Raw genomic sequence first — 21501 nt, 5'->3', positions numbered from 1 at the left:
AATTAATACATTTACTGTTTGATTGATTGATTGTGAGAATAATGCGAAATGCACTTAAAAATAATGTTTGATTCATGAATTGACTGATCAAGATCCAATAATTGATGGGAGATCGATCCAAGCAGCTGCAGGGGAGATCGATCTCTGATTTCACAGGTAAGAACTCAAAGAATAAATGGTTACATGTCCCTTATATAGTGGGAGTTGATAATACTAATCATATTGTTTAAACAACAGTTATTTCATACAAGCAACAGTTCCAGAACACAATGGCCGTGTGTTAGGGTGCAGACATACCAGGAGTCTATGAAAGACATAACATCACAGTCCAACACAGAACATATCCCTTGAGAAGTACAACAGCTCACTCCAAATTCTGCCACCACAATAGTGTAAGACTCTTTACCAGTGCTATATGACTGTTGTTCCAAGTGTTGTTGTCCACTAGCGTGGTCCGATTGGCCATCCCCGCTATCTGGTAGCCATAGTCCCACCATGACATCACTCTGGCCTGCTCCTCTGTGTTCTGCCTTAGCCAATAGTAGGCCTCGCGGAAATCATCCAGAATATTCCTCGACCTGGGTAGAGAAGAGTGGAGAGAAACACGGAGAGAGAACTGATTTAAGGAATGGGTCATTGTTTACAAGTTCCTAGCTATCCCATAATGCCATCGCCGAAAACACCATATTTACATCTTCTTATTTTCTTCTGTGGTTTGGTGAGAGAGAGAGAGAGAGAGAAAGAGAGAGAGAGAGAGAGAAAGAGAGAAACCGTGAGAGAGTGAAACAGCGAGAGAGAAACATCGCAGGAGAGAGACATTAGGAAACGACAGTTACAGAGCAAAGTAATCAACAAAAGAAAGTGAGTCAACGTGTGATCTTACCCATCGTTGTTATAAGAGGCCAGTACAACACTAGGGCTGGAATAGGCGTTACTTGTAACCCAGGTGCAGTGGACAGCGAACATCATGAGCAGCATCAACATCAACATGGTGACGATACTCTTAATGTTGGGTCCCAGACCTTCCTCTGCTTTCTCCTGCTCTGAGACATGCTTACGAACCTTCCCTGCCTGCAGAGGGAGACAGGAACACAGATATAGTCACACGTTAGTAAAACCCCTGAAAATATGGTACATTTCCTCAAATATCAGAACCACAAATCCCTCTTTTCATGCTGTGACACCAAAAATATAGACATTCAGTTTGTGGGAAGACATCAACAGATATGGAATCAGTTTACTTCATATTAGGAAAACGTCACCAGCTCTTGCTAATATCAAAATGAGATCGTCATCAATTGTCTCGAGAAATGAGTAAACAAAATCTAAACCAGCAGAAGTAGTGTACTATACTGAAGTGTACACTGAATACTGAAGTGTACACTGAACTGTACACTGAATACTGACTATACTGAACTGTACACTGAACTGTACACTGAATATACTGAACTGTACACTGAATACTGACTATACTGAACTGTATACTGACTATACTGAACTGTACACTGAATACTGACTATACTGAACTGTACACTGAATACTGACTATACTGAACTGTACACTGAATACTGACTATACTGAACTGTACACTGAATATACTGAACTGTACACTGAATACTGACTATACTGAACTGTACACTGAATATACTGAACTGTACACTGAATACTGACTATACTGAACTGTATACTGACTATACTGAACTGTACACTGAATACTGACTATACTGAAGTGTACACTGACTATACTGAACTGTACACTGAATATACTGAACTGTACACTGAATACTGACTATACTGAACTATACTGACTATACTTAACTGTACACTGAATATACTGAACTGTACACTGAATACTGACTATACTGAACTGTATACTGACTATACTGAACTGTACACTGAATACTGACTATACTGAGCTGTACACTGAATACTGACTATACTGAAGTGTACACTGACTATACTGAACTGTACACTGAATATACTGAACTGTACACTGAATACTGACTATACTGAACTATACTGACTATACTTAACTGTACATTGAATACTGACTATACTGAACTGTACACTGACTATACTGATCTAAAATATAAACGCAACATGTAAAAGTGTTGGTCCCATGTTTCAAGTGCAGAAATAAAAGATCCCAGAAATGTTACATATGCACAAAAAGCGTATTTCTCTCAAATGTTGTGCACAAATTTGTTTACATCCCTGTTAGTGAGCATATCTCCTTTGCCAAGATAATCCCTCCACCTTACAGCTGTGCCATATCAAGACGCTGATTAAACTGCATGATCATTACACAGGTGCACCTTGTGCTGGGGACAATAAAAGCCCACTCTAAAATGTACAGTTTAGTCACACAATACAATGCCGCAGATGTCTCAAGTTTTGAGGGAGTGTGCAATTGGCATGCTGACTACAGGAATGTTCACGAGACCTGTTGCCAGAGAATTGCATGTTCATTTATCTACCATAAGCGGACTCCAACGTCGTTTTAGAGAATTTGGCAGTACGTCCAACCGGCCTCACAACCGCACACTGTAACCACGCCAGCCCAGGACCTCCACATCCAGCTTCTTCACCTGCGGGATCGTCTGAGACTAGCCACCGAGACAGCTGATGAAACTGAGGATTATTTTGGTCTGTAATAAAGACCTTTTGTGGGGAAAAACTAATTCTGACTGGCTGGGCCTGGCTCCCCAGTGGGTGGGCCTATGCCCTCCCAGGCCCACCCATGCCTGCGCCCCTGCCCTGTCATATGAAATCCATAGATTAGGGCCTAGTGAATGTAATTCAGTTGACTGATTTCCTTATATGAACTGTAACTCAGTAAAACCGTTGAAATTGTTGCAAGTTGCGTTTCTATTTTAGTTCAGTATATAATAGGGAATAGGGTGTCTAGGCCCTGTCCAAAAGTGGTGCACTACATATAAAATAGGGTGCCAAAGCTCTGGCTACTGCAGTGCAACGTAGTGCACTACAGTATATAAGGATTTTAAGTGTACTAAAGCTCTGCCCAACGAAGTGCACTATGTAGGGAATAATGTGCCATTTAGAACAGATCCTCATACCTTATCATAGAGGTTTCCAGAGTTCCTCTTGTCGTCCTCATCACTACTATCCTCTATGGGAGGGCTCTCCCTCTTCATGTCGTCCCCTAGGTAGTGTTCAAACACGCTGGAGAAGGCTATGGCTGACAGCATACACACTACGGGGGTCAGTGTCAGCATTAGACGGACCATCACTCCAGCAAAGTAGACAGCACTGATGGCATACAGGGCCACTAGGGAGTGGGAGAGAGAGCAGGGTTAGGGTTTAGTACACTGGGTTAAGGTTGAACATATTGGGTTAGGGTTTAATACACTGGGTTAAGGTTGAACATATTGGGTTAGGGTTTAATACACTGGGTTAAGGTTGAACATATTGGGTTAGGGTTTAATACACTGGGTTAAGGTTGAACATATTGGGTTAGGGTTTAATACACTGAGTTAAGGTTGAACATATTGGGTTAGGGTTTAATATATTGGGTTAGGGTTTAATACACTGGGTTAAGGTTGAACATATTGGGTTAGGGTTTAATACACTGGGTTAAGGTTGAACATATTGGGTTAGGGTTTAATATACTGGGTTAAGGTTGAACATATTGGGTTAGGGTTTAATACACTGGGTTAAGGTTGAACATATTGGGTTAGGGTTTAATACACTGGGTTAAGGTTGAACATATTGGGTTAGGGTTTAATATATTGGGTTAGGGTTTAATACACTGGGTTAAGGTTGAACATATTGGGTTAGGGTTTAATACACTGGGTTAAGGTTGAACATATTGGGTTAGGGTTTAATATACTGGGTTAAGGTTGAACATATTGGGTTAAGGTTTAACACACTATTCTCTCTGAGAAGTAGACAGCACTGATAGCATACAGAACCTGTCACGCCCTGGCTCTGGGGACTCTTATATGTTGAGCCAGGGTGTTAGTTTCTATGTGTAGTGTCTATGTTTTGTTTTCTATGTGTTCTTTTCTAGATCGTGTATTTCTGTGTTGGCCGGGGTGGTTCCCAATCGGAGGCAGCTGTGTCTTGTTGTCTCTGATTGGGAACCATACTTAGGCAGCCTGTTGTGCACTTGTCATTTGTGGGATCTTGTTCCGTTTAGGTTTGTGTTGTATGACCGAGGACTTCACGTTTCGTTTTGTTGTTTTGTTGTAGTGTCCAAAGTACGCATTAAAAGATGTACGCATATCACGCTGCGCCTTGGTCCACTGATTACGACGAAACGTGAAGTCCTCGGTCATACAACACAAACCTAAACGGAACAAGATCCCACAAATGACAAGTGCACAACAGGCTGCCTAAGTATGGTTCCCAATCAGAGACAACAAGACACAGCTGCCTCCGATTGGGAACCACCCCGGCCAACACAGAAATACACGATCTAGAAAAGAACACATAGAAAACAAAACATAGACACTACACATAGAAACTAACACCCTGGCTCAACATATAAGAGTCCCCAGAGCCAGGGCGTGACAGAACCACAAGGAAGAGCAGGGGTTAACACAGAGATCCTATTAAAGCTGCATTATGTCACTTTTTGGGTGACCAGACCAAATTCACACAGAACTGTCAGTTATAGATCTGTGATTCTCATTGTAAGCAAGTCTAAGAAGCCATAGATGTGTTCTATGTGCGTTATTTCTATGCTTCCCGTTCTTAAGTTTTGTTTTTGCGTCTTTTACTTTCGGTTTTGTACACACCACACACACACACACACACTAGGGAGAGGGAGAGAGCAGGGTTAGGGTTTAACTCACTGCTGCAGTATAGCAAAGACAGTTTCTAGTTGTTATTGTCACGTGCACTAGTACAGTGAAATGCCTTTCTTGCTGGCTCTTTCCCAACAATGCAGTAATCAATATCAGTAGTATTATAAAACATTAATACAAAAGTCAAGTAAAACAAAATCAGAAATAGAAATAAGAAGAATACGAGAAAGTAAGTCAGAAATATACAGGGACAGTTCCAGGGTCAGTAGTTATATACAGGGACAGTTCCAGGGTCAGTAGCTATATACAGGATCAGTTCCAGGGTCAGTAGTTATATACAGGGACAGTTCCAGGGTCAGTAGCTATATACAGGATCAGTTCCAGGGTCAGTAGTTATATACAGGATCAGTTCCAGGGTCAGTAGCTATATACAGGATCAGTTCCAGGGTCAGTAGTTATATACAGGATCAGATCCAGGGTCAGTAGCTATATACAGGATCAGTTCCAGGGTCAGTAGCTATATACAGGGACAGTTCCAGGGTCAGTAGTTATATACAGGGTAAGTTCCAGGGTCAGTAGCTATATACAGGATCAGTTCCAGGGTCAGTAGCTATATACAGGATCAGATCCAGTGTCAGAAGCTATATACAGGGACAGTTCCAGGGTCAGTAGTTATATACAGGGTAAGTTCCAGGGTCAGTAGCTATATACAGGATCAGATCCAGGGTCAGTAGCTACAGTGGGGGAAAAAAGTATTTAGTCAGCCACCAATTGTGCAAGTTCTCCCACTTAAAAAGATGAGAGAGGCCTGTAATTATCATCATAGGTACACGTCAACTATGACAGACAAAATGAGAAAATAAAATCCAGAAAATCACATTGTAGGATTTTTTATGAATTTATTTGCAAATTATGTTGGAGAATAAGTATTTGGTCAATAACAAAAGTTTCTCAATACTTTGTTATATACCCTTTGTTGGCAATGACACAGGTCAAACGTTTTCTGTAAGTCTTCACAAGGTTTTCACACACTGTTGCTGGTATTTTGTCCCATTCCTCCATGCAGATCTCCTCTAGAGCAGTGATGTTTTGGGGCTGTCGCTGGGCAACACGGACTTTCAACTCCCTCAAAAACATTTCTATGGGGTTGAGAACTGGAGACTGGCTAGGCCACTCCAGGACCTTGAAATGCTTCTTACGAAGCCACTCCTTGGGATCATTGTCATGCTGAAAGACCCAGCCACGTTTCATCTTCAATGACCTTGCTGATGGAAGGAGGTTTTCACTCAAAATCTCACGATACATGGCTCCATTCATTCTTTCCTTTACACGGATCAGTCGTCCTGGTCCCTTTGCAGAAAAACAACCCCAAAGCATGATGTTTTCACCCCCATGCTTCACAGTAGGTATGGTGTTCTTTGGATGCAACTCAGCATTCTTTGTCCTCCAAACACGACGAGTTGAGTTTTTACCAAAAAGTTCTATTTTGGTTTCATCTGACCATATGGCATTCTCCCAATCCTCTTCTGGATCATCCAAATGCACTCTAGCAAACTTCAGACGGGCCTGGACATGTACTGGCTTAAGCAGGGGGACATGTCTCGCACTGCAGGATTTGAGTCCCTGGCGGCGTAGTGTGTTACTGAGGTAGGCTTTGTTACTTTGGTCCCAGCTCTCTGCAGGTCATTCACTAGGTCCCCTCGTGTGGTTCTGGGATTTTTGCTCACCGTTCTTGTGATCATTTTGACCCCACGGGGTGAGATCTTGCGTGGAGCCCCAGATCGAGGGAGATTATCAGTGGTCTTGTATGTCTTCCATTTCCTAATAATTGCTCCCACAGTTGATTTCTTCAAACCAAGCTGCTTACCTATTGCAGATTCAGTCTTCCCAGCCTGGTGCAGGTCTACAATTTTGTTTCTGGTGTCCTTTGACAGCTCTTTGGTCTTGGCCATAGTGGAGTTTGGAGTGTGACTGTTTGAGGTTGTGGACAGGTGTCTTTTATACTGATAACAAGTTCAAACAGGTGCCATTAATACAGGTAACGAGTGGAAGACAGAGGAGCATCTTAAAGAATAAGTTACAGGTCTGTGAGAGCCAGAAATCTTGCTTGTTTGTAGGTGACCAAATACTTATTTTCCACCATAATTTGCAAATAAATTCATAAAAAATCCTACAATGTGATTTTCTGGATTTTCTTTCCTCAATTTGTCTGTCATAGTTGACGTGTACCTATGATGAAAATTACAGGCCTCTCATCTTTTTAAGTGGGAGAACTTGCACAATTGGTGGCTGACTAAATACTTTTTTCCCCCACTGTTCCAGGGTCAGTAGCTATATACAGGGTCAGTTCCAGGGTCAGTAGCTATATACAGGATCAGATCCAGGGTCAGTAGCTATATACAGGGACAGTTCCAGGGTCAGTGCCAATACCATATTTACAATGTGCAGGGATACTGGAGTGATAGAAGTATATACAGTTGAAGTTTATATACACTTAGGTTGGAGTCATTAAAACTTGTTTTTCAATCACTCCACAAATTTCTTGTTTACAAACTATAGTTTTGGCAAGTCGGTTAGGACATCTACTTTGTGCATGACACAAGTATTTTTTCCAACAATTGTTTACAGACAGATTATTTCACTTATAATTCACTGTATCACAATTCCATTGGGTCAGAAGTTTACGTTCACTAAGTTGACTGTGCCTTTAAACAGCTTGGAAAATTCCAGAAAATGATGTCATGGCTTTAGAAGCTTCTGATAGGCTAATTGACATCATTTGAGTCAATTGGAGGTGTACCTGTGAATGTATTTCAAGGCCTACGTTCAAACTCAGTGCTTCTTTGCTTGACATCATGGGAAAATCAAAAGAAATCAGTCAAGACCTCAGAAAAAAAATGGTAGACCTCCACAAGTCTGGTTCATCCTTGGGAGCAATTTCCAAACGTCTGAAGGTACCACGTTCATCTGTACAAACAATAGTACGCAAGTATAAACACCATGGGACCGCGCAGCCGTCATATCGCTCAGGAAGGAGACGCGTTCTGTCTCCTAGAGATGAACATAATTTGGTGCGAAAAGTGCAAATGAATCCCAGAATAACAGCAAAGCACCTTGTTAAAATACTGGTGGAAACAGGTACAAAAGTATCTATATCCACAGTAAAACGAGTCCTATATCGACATAACCTGAAAGGCCGCTCAGCAAGGAAGAAGCCACTGTTCCAAAACCGCCATAAAAAAGCCAGACTACGGTTTGCAACTGCACATGGGGACAAAGATCGTACTTTTTGGAGAAATGTCCTCTGGTCTGATGAAACAAAAATAGAACTGTCTGGCCATAATGACCATTGTTATGTTTGGAGGAAAAATGGGGTAAATTGCAAGCCGAAGAACACCATCCCAACCGTGAAGCACGGGGGTGGCAGCATCATGCAGTGGGGGTGCTTTGCTGCAGGAGGGACTGGTGCACTTCACAAAATAGATGGCATCATGAAGAAGGAAAATTATGTGGATATATTGAAGCAACATCTCAAGACATCAGTCAGGAAGTTAAAGCTTGGTCGCAAATGGGTCTTCCAAATGGACAATGACCCCAAGCATACTTCCAAAGTTGTGGCAAAATGGCTTAAGGACAACAAAGTCAAGGTATTGGAGTAGCCATCACAAAGCCCTGACCTCAATCCTATAGAAAATGTGTGGGCAGAACTTAAAAAGCGTGTTCGAGCAAGGAGGCCTACAAACCTGACTCAGTTACACCAGCTCGGTCAGGAGGAATGGGCCAAAATTCGTCGCTGCTTAAGGACAACGTTTGCGATGCACTTCCTAATGAAGCTGGTGACAGAGATGGTTAGTTCATCGATGCTATCGGCGGAGTCCCGTAACATATTCCAGTCAGCGCTAGCAAAGCAGTCTTGTAGCATAGCCTCCGAAATGGAGGACAATTTCTCAATGGAGCGCAACACGAGAACTTCCTGTTTGAGCTTCTGTTTGTAAACAGGAAGCAGGTGTATACATTTTAGTCATTTAGCAGACGCTCTTATCCAGCGACTTACAGTTAGTGCATTCATCTTAAGATAGCTAGGTGGGACAACCACATATCACAGGCATAGAAATACAAATGTTCCTCAATAAAGTTGCTATCAGTAGAGTCAGCGCTAGAAGGGGGGGGGGGGGGGGGGGTCAAGTGCAAGTGCTGGTTCAGGATTTGATTTATTTTTTGGTTTGAGGAGGAGGATTATTTAAGATACTGTTTGAAGAAGTAGGGTTTCAGAGGTTTTGGAAGATGGGCAGGGACTCTGCTGTCCTAGTTTTAGGGGGAAGCTGGTTCCACCATTGGGGTGCCAGGACAGAGAAGAGCTTGGACTGGGCTGAGCAGAGCAGGAGCTGCCCTCCCGTAGGGGTGGGAGGGCCAAGAAACCTGAGGTGGCAGAACGGAGTGCCCGGGTTGGGGTGTAGGGTTTGAGCATAGCCTGAAGGTAGAGAGGGGCAGTTCCTCTTGTTCCGTAGGTAAGCTCCATGGTCCTGTAGTAGATGCAAGCTTCAACTGGAAGCCAGTGGAGTGTGCAGAGGAGCGGGGTGAAATGAAAGAACTTGGGAACCTTCAGGAGCGAGTCACTGCTTTGATGTTTGCAGAGAACGACAGGGTGTTGTCCAGGGTCACGCCAAGGTTCATTGCACTCTGGGAGGGCGACACTGTGGAGTTGTCAACCGTGATAGAGAGGTCTTTGAGCGGGCAGGCCTTCCCTGGGAGGAAGAGCAGCTCTGTCTTGTCGTGGTTGAGCTTGAAGTGGTGGGCCGACATCCAAGGTGAGATATATTGCCAGGCACGCAGATATGCGTGTCGCCACATGGGTGTCAGAAGGGGAAAAGGAGAAAAGTAGTTGAGTGTCATCCACATAGCAATGATAGGAGAGACCATGTGAGGATATGACAGCGCCAAGTGACTTGGTGTATAGAGAGAAGAGGAAAGGGCCTAGAACCGAGCCCTGGGTTGTGAGAGTACGTGGTGCAGACACAGATCCTCTCCACGTCAACTGGTGGGATCGGCCTGCCAAGTAAAATGCAATCCAAGAAAGTGCGCAGAGCCTGAGACGCCCAGCCCTGAGAGGGTGAAGAGGAGGATCTGATGGTTCACGGTGTCGAAGGCAGCGGATAGATCTAGGAGGATGAGAACAGAGGAGAGAGAGTCAGCTTTGGCAGTGTGGAGAGCCTCCGTGACACAGAGAAGAGCAGTCTCGGTTGAGTGACACATCTTGAAGCCTGACTGGTTAGGGTCAAGAAGATCGTTCTACGAGAGAGTTGATCAGAGACAGCACGCTCAAGTGTTTTCGAAATAAAATTAAGAAGGGATACAGGTCTGTAGTTGTTGAGTAGTTGTAGTTGGTCAGATGAGTCGAGTGTTGGTTTCTTGAGGAGGGGAGCGACTCAGGCCATTTTTAAGTCAGAGGGGACGCAGCCAGTAGTCAGGCATGAGTTGATGAGGGGAGGGAAGTGAGAAGGGAGGAGGGATCAAGCAGGCAGGTTATCAGGCGGCCAGACCTCACTAGTCGCAGGATGTCATCTGGAGAGCGAGGGGTGAAAGAGGTCAAGGCGTAGGGTAGTTCTGTGTGAGTGAGACCAGTGGACTCAATAGGCTGAGTGAATGAGTAGCGGATGTCGTGAACCTTCTTTTCAAAGTGGTTGACAAAGTAGAGTCATGATCTGACTTGCCCAAGGGGGGACGAGGGAGGGCCTTGCATGCTTGCTTGCGGGTAGAGTAACAGTGTTCTAGGACTTTATCGCCCCTAGTTGCTAAGGAGATGTGTTGATGGAAGTTGGGCATTAAGTGTCTTTATATACAGTGCCTTGCAAAAGTATTCATCCCCCTTGGCGTTTTTCCTATTTTGTTGCATTACAACCTGTAATTTAAATTGATTTTTATTTGGATTTCATGTAATGGACATACACAAAATAGTCAAAATTGGTGAAGTGAAATGAAAAAAATAACTTGTTTCAAAATAATTCTAAAAAAATAAATAACGGAAAGGTCCCTTTGCTATGAAGCCCCTAAATAAGATCTGGTGCAACCAATTACCTTCAGAAGTCACATAATTAGTTAAATAAAGTCCACCTGTGTGCAATCTAAGTGTCACATGATCTGTCACATGATCTCAGTATATATACACCGGTTCTGAAAGGCCCCAGAATCTGCAACACCACTAAGCAAGGGGCACCACCAAGCAAGCGGCACCATGAAGACCAAGGAGCTCTCCAAACAGGTCAGGGACAAAGTTGTGGAGAAGTACAGATCAGGGTTGGGTTATAAAAAAATATCAGAAACTTTGAACATCCCACGGAGCACCATTAAATCCATTATAAAAAAATGGAAAGAATATGACAACACAACAAACCTGCCAAGAGAGGGCCACCCACCAAAACTCACGGATCAGGCAAGGAGGGCATTAATCAGAGAGGCAACAAAGAGACCAAAGATAACCCTGAAGGAGCTGCAAAGCTCCACAGCGGAGATTGGAGTATCTGTCCATAGGACCACTTTAAGCCGTACAGTCCACAGAGCTGGGCTTTACGGAAGAGTGGCCAGAAAAAAGCCATTGCTCAAAGAAAAAAATAACCAAACACGTTTGGGGTTCGCCAAAAGGCATGTGGGAGACTCCCCAAACATATGGAAGAAGGTACTCTGGTCAGATGAGACTAAAATTGAGCTTTTTGGCCATCAAGGAAAACGCTATGTCTGGCGCAAACCCAACACCTCTCATCACACCGAGAACACCATCCCCACAGTGAAGCATGGTGGTGGCAGCATCATGCTGTGGGGATGTTTTTAATCGGCAGGGACTGGAAATTGAAGGAATGATGGATGGCGCTAAATACAGGGACATTCTTGAGGGAAACCTGTTTCAGTCTTCCAGAGATTTGAGACTGGGACGGAGGTTCACCTTCCAGAAGGACAATGACCCTAAGCATACTGCTAAAGCAACACTTGAGTAGTTTAAGGGGAAACATTTAAACGTCTTGGAATGGCCTAGTCAAAGCCCAGACCTCAATCCAATTGAGAATCTGTGGTATGACTTAAAGATTGCTGTACACCAGCGGAACCCATCCAACTTGAAGGAGCTGGAGCAGTTTTGCCTTGAAAAATGGGCAAAAATCCCAGTGGCTAGATGTGCCAAGCTTATAGAGACAAACCCCAAGAGACTTGCAGCTGTAATTTCTGCAAAAGGTGGCTCTACAAAGTATTGACTTTGGGGGGGGTGAATAGTTATGCACAATCAAGTTCTGTTTTTTGTCTTATTTCTTGTTTGTTTCACAAGAAAAAATATTTTGCATCTTCAAAGTGGGTAGACGCTAAGTGACTATGCAGACGGACGGACATGGAGGGGTTGGTGTTTGTGTTTCTCAGTAGTAATTGTCAGCACTACATTGGTTTTTGTCACTAGCATCACCCTGTCAGCACTACACTGGGTTTCACAGCACATTGAATTCAGGGAAATCAAGAGGGGGAGGGGTATGCCTCTTCATCAACAACAAATGGTGTTCTGACTCTAGTGCAGTGGAAGTCTCCACCCATTGTTCACCCGTCTTGGAATACCTGATGGTCAAATGCCGACCCTTCTACCTCCCGAGAGAGTTTAAGCTGGCACTTAAACTGTACGAGGCTATAAACAAGCAGGAAACCATGCACCCGGAGGCTGCTTTACTCATTTTAATTCAGAATCGTTAAGAAATGTATACAAAAAAATCGATTCACGCTTTCTTTCTACCTTCTGAAAACACCTCTCAGTCCTTCAGTGTCAAACTAAGCATGTAATTATGTTGCCAGTCATTGATCTACAGGTCATTGTGCCGAACAAGCCCAGGCAACACCAGTAGCCCAGTCAAACTGTGTGCTGTGCGAGAGGTGGGCCTGTTCCTGATCTGGCACTTCTGCTCATCACCTTCAGCATTCAAATGTTTGTAAAATGGCTTGCGCAATATTAGACTTTATGAGATGAGTGACAACCAATGTAATTTGCTAGGTTATTTTTTATAAAATGCACTGTCTAAACTCACTCACACACAAACACACACACACACACACACACACACACACACACACACACACACACACACACACGTCAGCTCAGACAGATCCAGCTCAGAGTGGCCCAGCTCATCAGCTCCATCAGCAGCAGATTTTAATTTAGAATGGAAAATGAATGTGTTTATGCAACAAATGTTAGTGCATTGAATCATATCGCATCTAACCGAATTGCAACGATTCGTTCCTCTAATCAAACCAAATCTCACGGAATCGTTTCAAACTAAAACATATTGTTCCTGTATCGTATCAGAGCCCATGTATCTAGATACGTATCGAATCGCCTTGAAAGGGAAAGATGCACATCGCTAGAGAGTAGGCTATGCAGCCCTGTGTGTGTGTGTGTGTGTGTGTGTGTGTGTTGACTTGAATGGTAATGATTGCTGTAGTCATTCTATTTCTATGGCCACACACACACATGCACCTGCATACACACACACACACACACACACACACACACACACACATTACCATGCCATCTAACCGTAGACGTGCTCGTATTTGTGTGTGTGTTGGCCGCCATGCCATCTTACCGAAGACTCTCTCGTCGTTGATGTTCTTGATGCAGAACCAGAGTCCTGCAGGAAAGGTACAGACCAGGATGTGGAGGTCAAAGAAGAAGGAGACCCAGGTGGTGGGCTGGTGCTCCGAGACGGAAGCTATGATGGGGATGTGGATCTTAGCATACCTGGAGAGAGGAGGAAGGAACAGAGCGAGGGAGAAGAGAGGAGGAGATTATCTATAGACCATGTATTATCTATACACCATGTATTATCTATAATGTATTATCTATACACCATGTATTATCTATACAACATGTATTATCTATATACCATGTATTATCTATAGACCATGTATTATCTATAGACCATGTATTATCTATACACCATGTATTATCTATACACCATGTATTATCTATAGACCATGTATTATCTATAATGTATTATCTATACACCATGTATTATCTATAATGTATTATCTATAGACCATGTATTATATATAGACCATGTATTATCTATAATGTATTATCTATACACCATGTATTATATATAGACCATGTATTATCTATAATGTATTATCTGTTATCTATACACCATGTATTATCTATAATGTATTATCTATACACCATGTATTATCTATAGACCATGTATTATCTATAATGTAATATATATAGACCATGTATTATCTATACACCATGTATTATATATAGACCATGCATTATCTATAATGTATTATATATAGACCATGCATTATCTATACACCATGTATTATATATACACCATGTATTATCTATAATGTATTATCTATAGACCATGTATTATCTATAGACCATGTATTATATATACACCATGTATTATCTATACACCATGTATTATCTATACACCATGTATTATCTATAATGTATTATCTATACACCGTGTATTATCTATACACCATGTATTATCTATACACCATGTATTATCTATAATGTATTATCTATACACCATGTACTATCTATAATGTATTATTTATACACCATGTATTATATATACAACATGTATTATCTATAGACCATGTATTATCTATAGACCATGTATTATCTATACACCATGTATTATCTATAGACCATGTATTATCTATAGACCATGTATTATCTATAGACCATGTATTATCTATACACCATGTACTATCTATAATGTATTATCTATACACCATGTATTATATATAATGTATTATCTATACAACATGTATTATCTATACACCATGTATTATCTATACACCATGTATTATCTATAGACCATGTATTATCTATAATGCATTATCTATAATGTATTATCTATACACCATGTATTATCTATAATGTATTATCTATACACCATGTATTATATATAATGTATTATCTATAGACCATGTATTATCTATAGACCATGTATTATCTATACACCATATATTATCTATAGACCATGTATTATCTATACACCATGTATTATCTATACACCATGTATTATCTATACACCATGTATTATCTATAGACCATGTATTATCTATAGACCATGTATTATCTATAGACCATGTATTATCTATACACCATGTATTATCTATAATGTATTATCTATAAACCATGTATTATATATAGACCATGTATTATCTATAATGTATTATCTACAGTGAGGGAAAAAAGTATTTGATCCCCTGCTGATTTTGTATGTTTGCCCACTGACAAAGAAATGATCAGTCTATAATTTTAATGGTAGATTTATTTGAACAGTGAGAGAAAGAATAACAACAAAGAAATCCAGAAAAACGCTTGTAAAAATGTTTATAAATTGATTTGCATTTTAATGAGGGAAATAAGTATTTGACCCCCTCTCAATCAGAAAGATTTATGGCTCCCAGGTGTCTTTTATACAGGTAACGAGCTGAGATTAGGAGCACACTCTTAAAGGGAGTGCTCCTAATCTCAGTTTGTTACCTGTATAAAAGACACCTGTCCACAGAAGCAATCAATCAGATTCCAAACTCTCCACCATGGCCAAGACCAAAGAGCTCTCCAAGGATGTCAGGGACAAGATTGTAGACCTACACAAGGCTGGAATGGGCTACAAGACCATCGCCAAGCAGCTTGGTGAGAAGGTGACAACAGTTGGTGCGATTATTCGCAAATGGAAGAAACACAAAATAACTGTCAATCTCCCTCGGCCTGGGGCTCCATGCAAGATCTCACCTCGTGGAGTTGCAATGATCATGAGAACGGTGAAGAATCAGCCCAGAACTACACGGAAGGATCTTGTCAATGATCTCAAAGCAGCTGGGACCATAGTCACCAAGAAAACAATTGGTAACACACTACGCCGTGAAGGACTGAAATCCTGCAGCGCCTGCAAGGTCCCCCTGCTCAAGAAAGCACATATACAGGGCCATCTGAAGTTTGCCAATGAACATCTGAATGATTCAGAGGAGAACTGGGTGAAAGTGTTGTGGTCAGATGAGACCAAAATGGAGCTCTTTGGCATCAACTCAACTCGCCGTGTTTGGAGGAGGAGGAATGCTGCCTATGACCTCAAGAACACCATCCCCACCGTCAAACATGGAGGTGGAAACATTATGCTTTGGGGGTGTTTTTCTGCTAAGGGGACAGGACAACTTTATCGCATCAAAGGGACGATGGACGGGGCCATGTACCGTCAAATCTTGGGTGAGATCCTCCTTCCCTCAGCCAGGGCATTGAAAATGGGTCGTGGATGGGTATTCCAGCATGACAATGACCCAAAACACACGGCCAAGGCAACAAAGGAGTGGCTCAAGAAGAAGCACATTAAGGTCCTGGAGTGGCCTAGCCAGTCTCCAGACCTTAATCCCATAGAAAATCTGTGGAGGGAGCTGAAGGTTCGAGTTGCCAAACGTCAGCCTCGAAACCTTAATGACTTGGAGAAGATCTGCAAAGAGGAGTGGAACAAAATCCCTCCTGAGATGTGTGAAAACCTGGTGGCCAACTACAAGAAACGTCTGACCTCTGTGATTGCCAACAAGGGTTTTGCCACCAAGTACTAAGTCATGTTTTGCAGAGGGGTCAAATACTTATTTCCCTCATTCAAATGCAAATCAATTTATAACATTTTTGACATGCATTTTTCTGGATTTTTTTGTTGTTATTCTGTCTCTCACTGTTCAAATAAACCTACCATTAAAATTATAGACTGATCATGTCTTTGTCAGTGGGCAAACGTACAAAATCAGCAGGGGATCAAATACTTTTTTCCCTCACTGTATACACCATGTATTATCTATAATGTATTATCTATACACCATGTATTATCTATAATGTATTATCTATAAACCATGTATTATCTATAGACCATGTATTATCTATAATGTATTATATATAGACCATGTATTATCTATACACCATGTATTATATATAGACCATGCATTATCTATAATGTATTATATATAGACCATGCATTATCTATACACCATGTATTATATATACACCATGTATTATCTATAATGTATTATCTATAGACCATGTATTATCTATAGACCATGTATTATCTATACACCATGTATTATCTATAGACCATGTATTATCTATACACCATGTATTATCTATAATGTATTATCTATACACCATGTATTATCTATACACCGTGTATTATCTATACACCATGTATTATCTATACACCATGTATTATCTATACACCATGTACTATCTATAATGTATTATCTATACACCATGTATTATATATAATGTATTATCTATACAACATGTATTATCTATACACCATGTATTATCTATAGACCATGTACTATCTATAATGTATTATCTATACACCATGTATTATATATAATGTATTATCTATACAACATGTATTATCTATACACCATGTATTATCTATAGACCATGTATTATCTATAATGTATTATCTATAGACCATGTATTATCTATACACCATGTATTATCTATAATGTATTATCTATACACCATGTATTATCTATAGACCATGTATTATCTATAGACCATGTATTATCTATACACCATGTATTATCTATACACCAAGTAATATCTATACACCATGAATTATCTATACACCATGCATTATCTATACACCATGTATTATCTATAATGGATTATCTATACACCAAGTATTATCTATAATGTATTATCTATAATGTATTATCTATACACCGTGTATGATCTATAATGTATTATCTATACACCATGTATTATATATAGACCATGTATTATCTATAATGTATTATATATAGACCATGTATTATCTATAATGTAGTATCTATACACCATGTATTATCTATAATGTATTATCTATACACCATGTATTATCTATAATGTATTATCTATAGACCATGTATTATATATAGACCATGTATTATCTATAATGTATTATCTATACACCATGTATTATATATAGACCATGTATTATCTATACACCATGTATTATCTATAATGTATTATCTATAGACCATGTATTATCTATAGACCATGTATTATCTATAGACCATGTATTATCTATACACCATGTATTATCTATAGACCATGTATTATCTATACACCACGTATTATCTATAATGTATTATCTATACACCATGTATTATCTATACACCATGTATTATCTATAGACCATGTATTATCTATAGACCATGTATTATCTATACACCAAGTATTATCTATACACCATGTAGTATCTATACACCATGTATTATCTATAGACCATGTATTATCTATACACCATGTATTATCTATACACCATGTATTATCTATACACCATGTATTATCTATACACCATGTATTATCTATAGACCATGTATTATCTATAGACCATGTATTATCTATAATGTATTATCTATACACCATGTATTATCTATACACCATGTATTATCTATAATGTATTATCTATACACCATGTATTATATATAGACCATGTATTATCTATAATGTATTATATATAGACCATGTATTATCTATAATGTAGTATCTATACACCATGTATTATCTATAATGTATTATCTATACACCATGTATTATCTATAATGTATTATCTATAGACCATGTATTATATATAGACCATGTATTATCTATAATGTATTATCTATACACCATGTATTATATATAGACCATGTATTATCTATACACCATGTATTATCTATAATGTATTATCTATAGACCATGTATTATCTATAGACCATGTATTATCTATAGACCATGTATTATCTATACACCATGTATTATCTATAGACCATGTATTATCTATACACCACGTATTATCTATAATGTATTATCTATACACCATGTATTATCTATACACCATGTATTATCTATAGACCATGTATTATCTATAGACCATGTATTATCTATACACCAAGTATTATCTATACACCATGTAGTATCTATACACCATGTATTATCTATAGACCATGTATTATCTATACACCATGTATTATCTATACACCATGTATTATCTATACACCATGTATTATCTATACACCATGTATTATCTATAGACCATGTATTATCTATAGACCATGTATTATCTATAATGTATTATCTATACACCATGTATTATCTATAATGTATTATCTATACACCATGTATTATCTATAATGTATTATCTATACACCATGTATTATCTATAATGTATTATATATAGACCAGTTCCTTTACTAAATGACACCACATAGGGGGGTTAAGAACATAGCCATAGGATTTATCTGAAGTGCCTGTGGAAAGTTTTGTCTACAGTAAGTGAGTGGGCATTGACAGAAAGAGGAACACAGTGTTTCCTTGGTGAAGGTGATCCACAGTAAGTAAAACTATTGTCTGTTTTGACAGGCTGCATGTCTCTCTCTGCTCTGCAGTTTGGCTGTCAATCAGAAAGTTGTTATTCTGATGAGTCGGCAATAAACTACAGTAGTATTGAACACACACACACCGGTACTGGACATGCATTGACCTGACACGACCCACACTGCACTGCAGCAGAACACGCACACTTTCTCTGAGACAAATAGACAGCTGGAGCCCTCAGTTTAGCTGTTGTTTACCAGGTTAAACACGCTGGGAGAGTGTTCTAGTGTGAGAGTACTGTTTAGTGTGTGTGTGTGTATACTGTTTAGTTCACTTACCCTGTATCCCACAGTGAGTAGAATCGACCACTCCAAGGAGCGATGTGTCCTAAAACACAATGAACATTATTAAAGTACAGCACAGTTATGATCAAGTAAACGATCACGATCACACACACACACACACACACACACACACACACACACACACGTTAGGTTTTGGGGACCAACAATTGATTCCCATTCAAAATCCTATTTTCCCTAACTCCTAACCCTAAAATTTAATTTTTACAAGTGGAGACCATCAAAATGTCTTCACTTCTCTGAATTTTTGTTGCTTTACTATTCTTGTGAGAACTTCTGGTACTCACAAGTATAGTAAAACGTGTCCACACACACACACACTGACTATTTTGGACCAAATCCAATCAACCCTTCTCCTCATCCATCTATCTAACACAGGGATGGGCAACAGTCGTGGTCTCAACTTACTGTTGAGAGTTAGAATAGTAGAATACACAAGGTGCAATTTCTAAATGTGATCAGCAGTTTTTCTCTTGTTATGTCAGTCACTGACAGTTAGCTAACACGTTTTAGGTTGCTAAATCAGTCTAGCGGACAGTTACCTACACTTGTAGTAATCATGGCCGAATTACCGGTGGACCCTCATTGATTTTGTAAGTCACTCTCATTTAGATATCACATTAAACTGCTAAAAGTTCTCTACGCTCCATGGCAACGTGTAGAATTGCAGTAAATTACGCAGACCCGCAAACTACTGCGGCCCCTCATGATGAGGTCAGACCCGCAAACTACTGCGGCCCCTCATGATGAGGTCAGACCCGCAAACTACTGCGGCCCCTCATGATGAGGTCAGACCCGCAAACTACTGCGGCCCCTCATGATGTGTGGCCTCCACCCCAATCAAAGTTGCCCATCCCTGGTGTTGACCTACCTGTATACAGTAAGTCAGGTATATAACAGCATGGTGTTGACCTACCTGTATACAGTAAGTCAGGTATATAACAGCATGGTGTTGACCTACCTGTATAAGTCAGGTATATAACAGCATGGTGTTGACCTACCTGTATACAGTAAGTCAGGTATAACAGCATGGTGTTGACCTACCTGTATACAGTAAGTCAGGTATATAACAGCATGGTGTTGACCTACCTGTATAAGTCAGGTATATAACAGCATGGTGTTGACCTACCTGTATACAGTAAGTCAGGTATAACAGCATGGTGTTGACCTACCTGTATCAGTCAGGTATATAACAGCATGGTGTTGACCTACCTGTATACAGTAAGTCAGGTATATAACAGCATGGTGTTGACCTACCTGTATCAGTCAGGTATATAAAAGCATGGTGTTGACCTACCTGTATAAGTCAGGTATATAACAGCATGGTGTTGACCTACCTGTATAAGTCAGGTATATAACAGCATAGTGTTGACCTACCTGTATACAGTAAGTCAGGTATAACAGCATGGTGTTGACCTACCTGTATCAGTCAGGTATATAACAGCATGGTGTTGACCTACCTGTATAAGTCAGGTATATAACAGCATGGTGTTGACCTACCTGTATAAGTCAGGTATATAACAGTGAGGAAGACTGCCCCAGCAGCCAGAGAGACGCTCAGGAAGAACAGGGTCTGGAACTCCTGTCTGGTCAGTCTGTCTTTCAGGTACTGGAGGAAGGCATAGGCCTGGAGCAACGCAAACACACCTGGTAGAGAGAGAGAGAGACAAGAGAAGAGAGAGTTTACATTACACCTGTACAGGTAGATACGGGGAGGGAGGGAGGGAGGGAGGGAGGGGAGAGAGAGAGAGAGAGAGAGAGAGAGAGAGAGAGAGAGAGAGAGAGAGAGAGAGAGAGAGAGAGAGAGAGAGAGAGAGAGAGAGAGAGAGAGAGAGAGAGAGAGAGAGAGAGAGAGAGAGAGAGAGAGAGAGAGAGAGAGTTTACATTATACACCTGTACAGGTAGAGACAACATGCATTTCTATAACTAGAAAAGGTCTAATATACAGTGAGCTCCAAGAATATTGAGACAGTGACACATTTTTTGTTGTTTTGTCTCTGTACTCCAA

The 21501-nt window shown here is 40.4% G+C and overlaps 1 protein-coding gene across 1 annotated transcript in view; it reads right to left on the bottom strand.

The window, feature by feature from the left end:
- The window catches only part of LOC311126342 (dolichyl-diphosphooligosaccharide--protein glycosyltransferase subunit STT3B-like), a 151730-nt gene that overhangs the window by 4551 nt on the left and 125678 nt on the right, over nucleotides 1–21501 (bottom strand). The window contains exons 7-12 of the mRNA XM_084158508.1: nucleotides 20994–21140; nucleotides 19470–19518; nucleotides 13382–13536; nucleotides 3078–3289; nucleotides 884–1071; nucleotides 407–578 (exon numbers count right to left, since the gene is read on the bottom strand). Coding sequence (XP_084014634.1) covers nucleotides 407–578; nucleotides 884–1071; nucleotides 3078–3289; nucleotides 13382–13536; nucleotides 19470–19518; nucleotides 20994–21140 — 923 coding nt within the window. The remainder of the gene's footprint in view (nucleotides 1–406; nucleotides 579–883; nucleotides 1072–3077; nucleotides 3290–13381; nucleotides 13537–19469; nucleotides 19519–20993; nucleotides 21141–21501) is intronic.

The sequence above is a fragment of the Coregonus lavaretus genome (genome assembly GCF_964263955.1).
Source record: "Coregonus lavaretus genome assembly, chromosome: 3".
Classification (NCBI taxonomy): Eukaryota; Metazoa; Chordata; class Actinopteri; order Salmoniformes; family Salmonidae; genus Coregonus; species Coregonus lavaretus.
The sequence above is the reverse complement of the archived record's forward strand: the minus strand, read 5'-3'. Positions and strand labels throughout refer to the sequence as shown.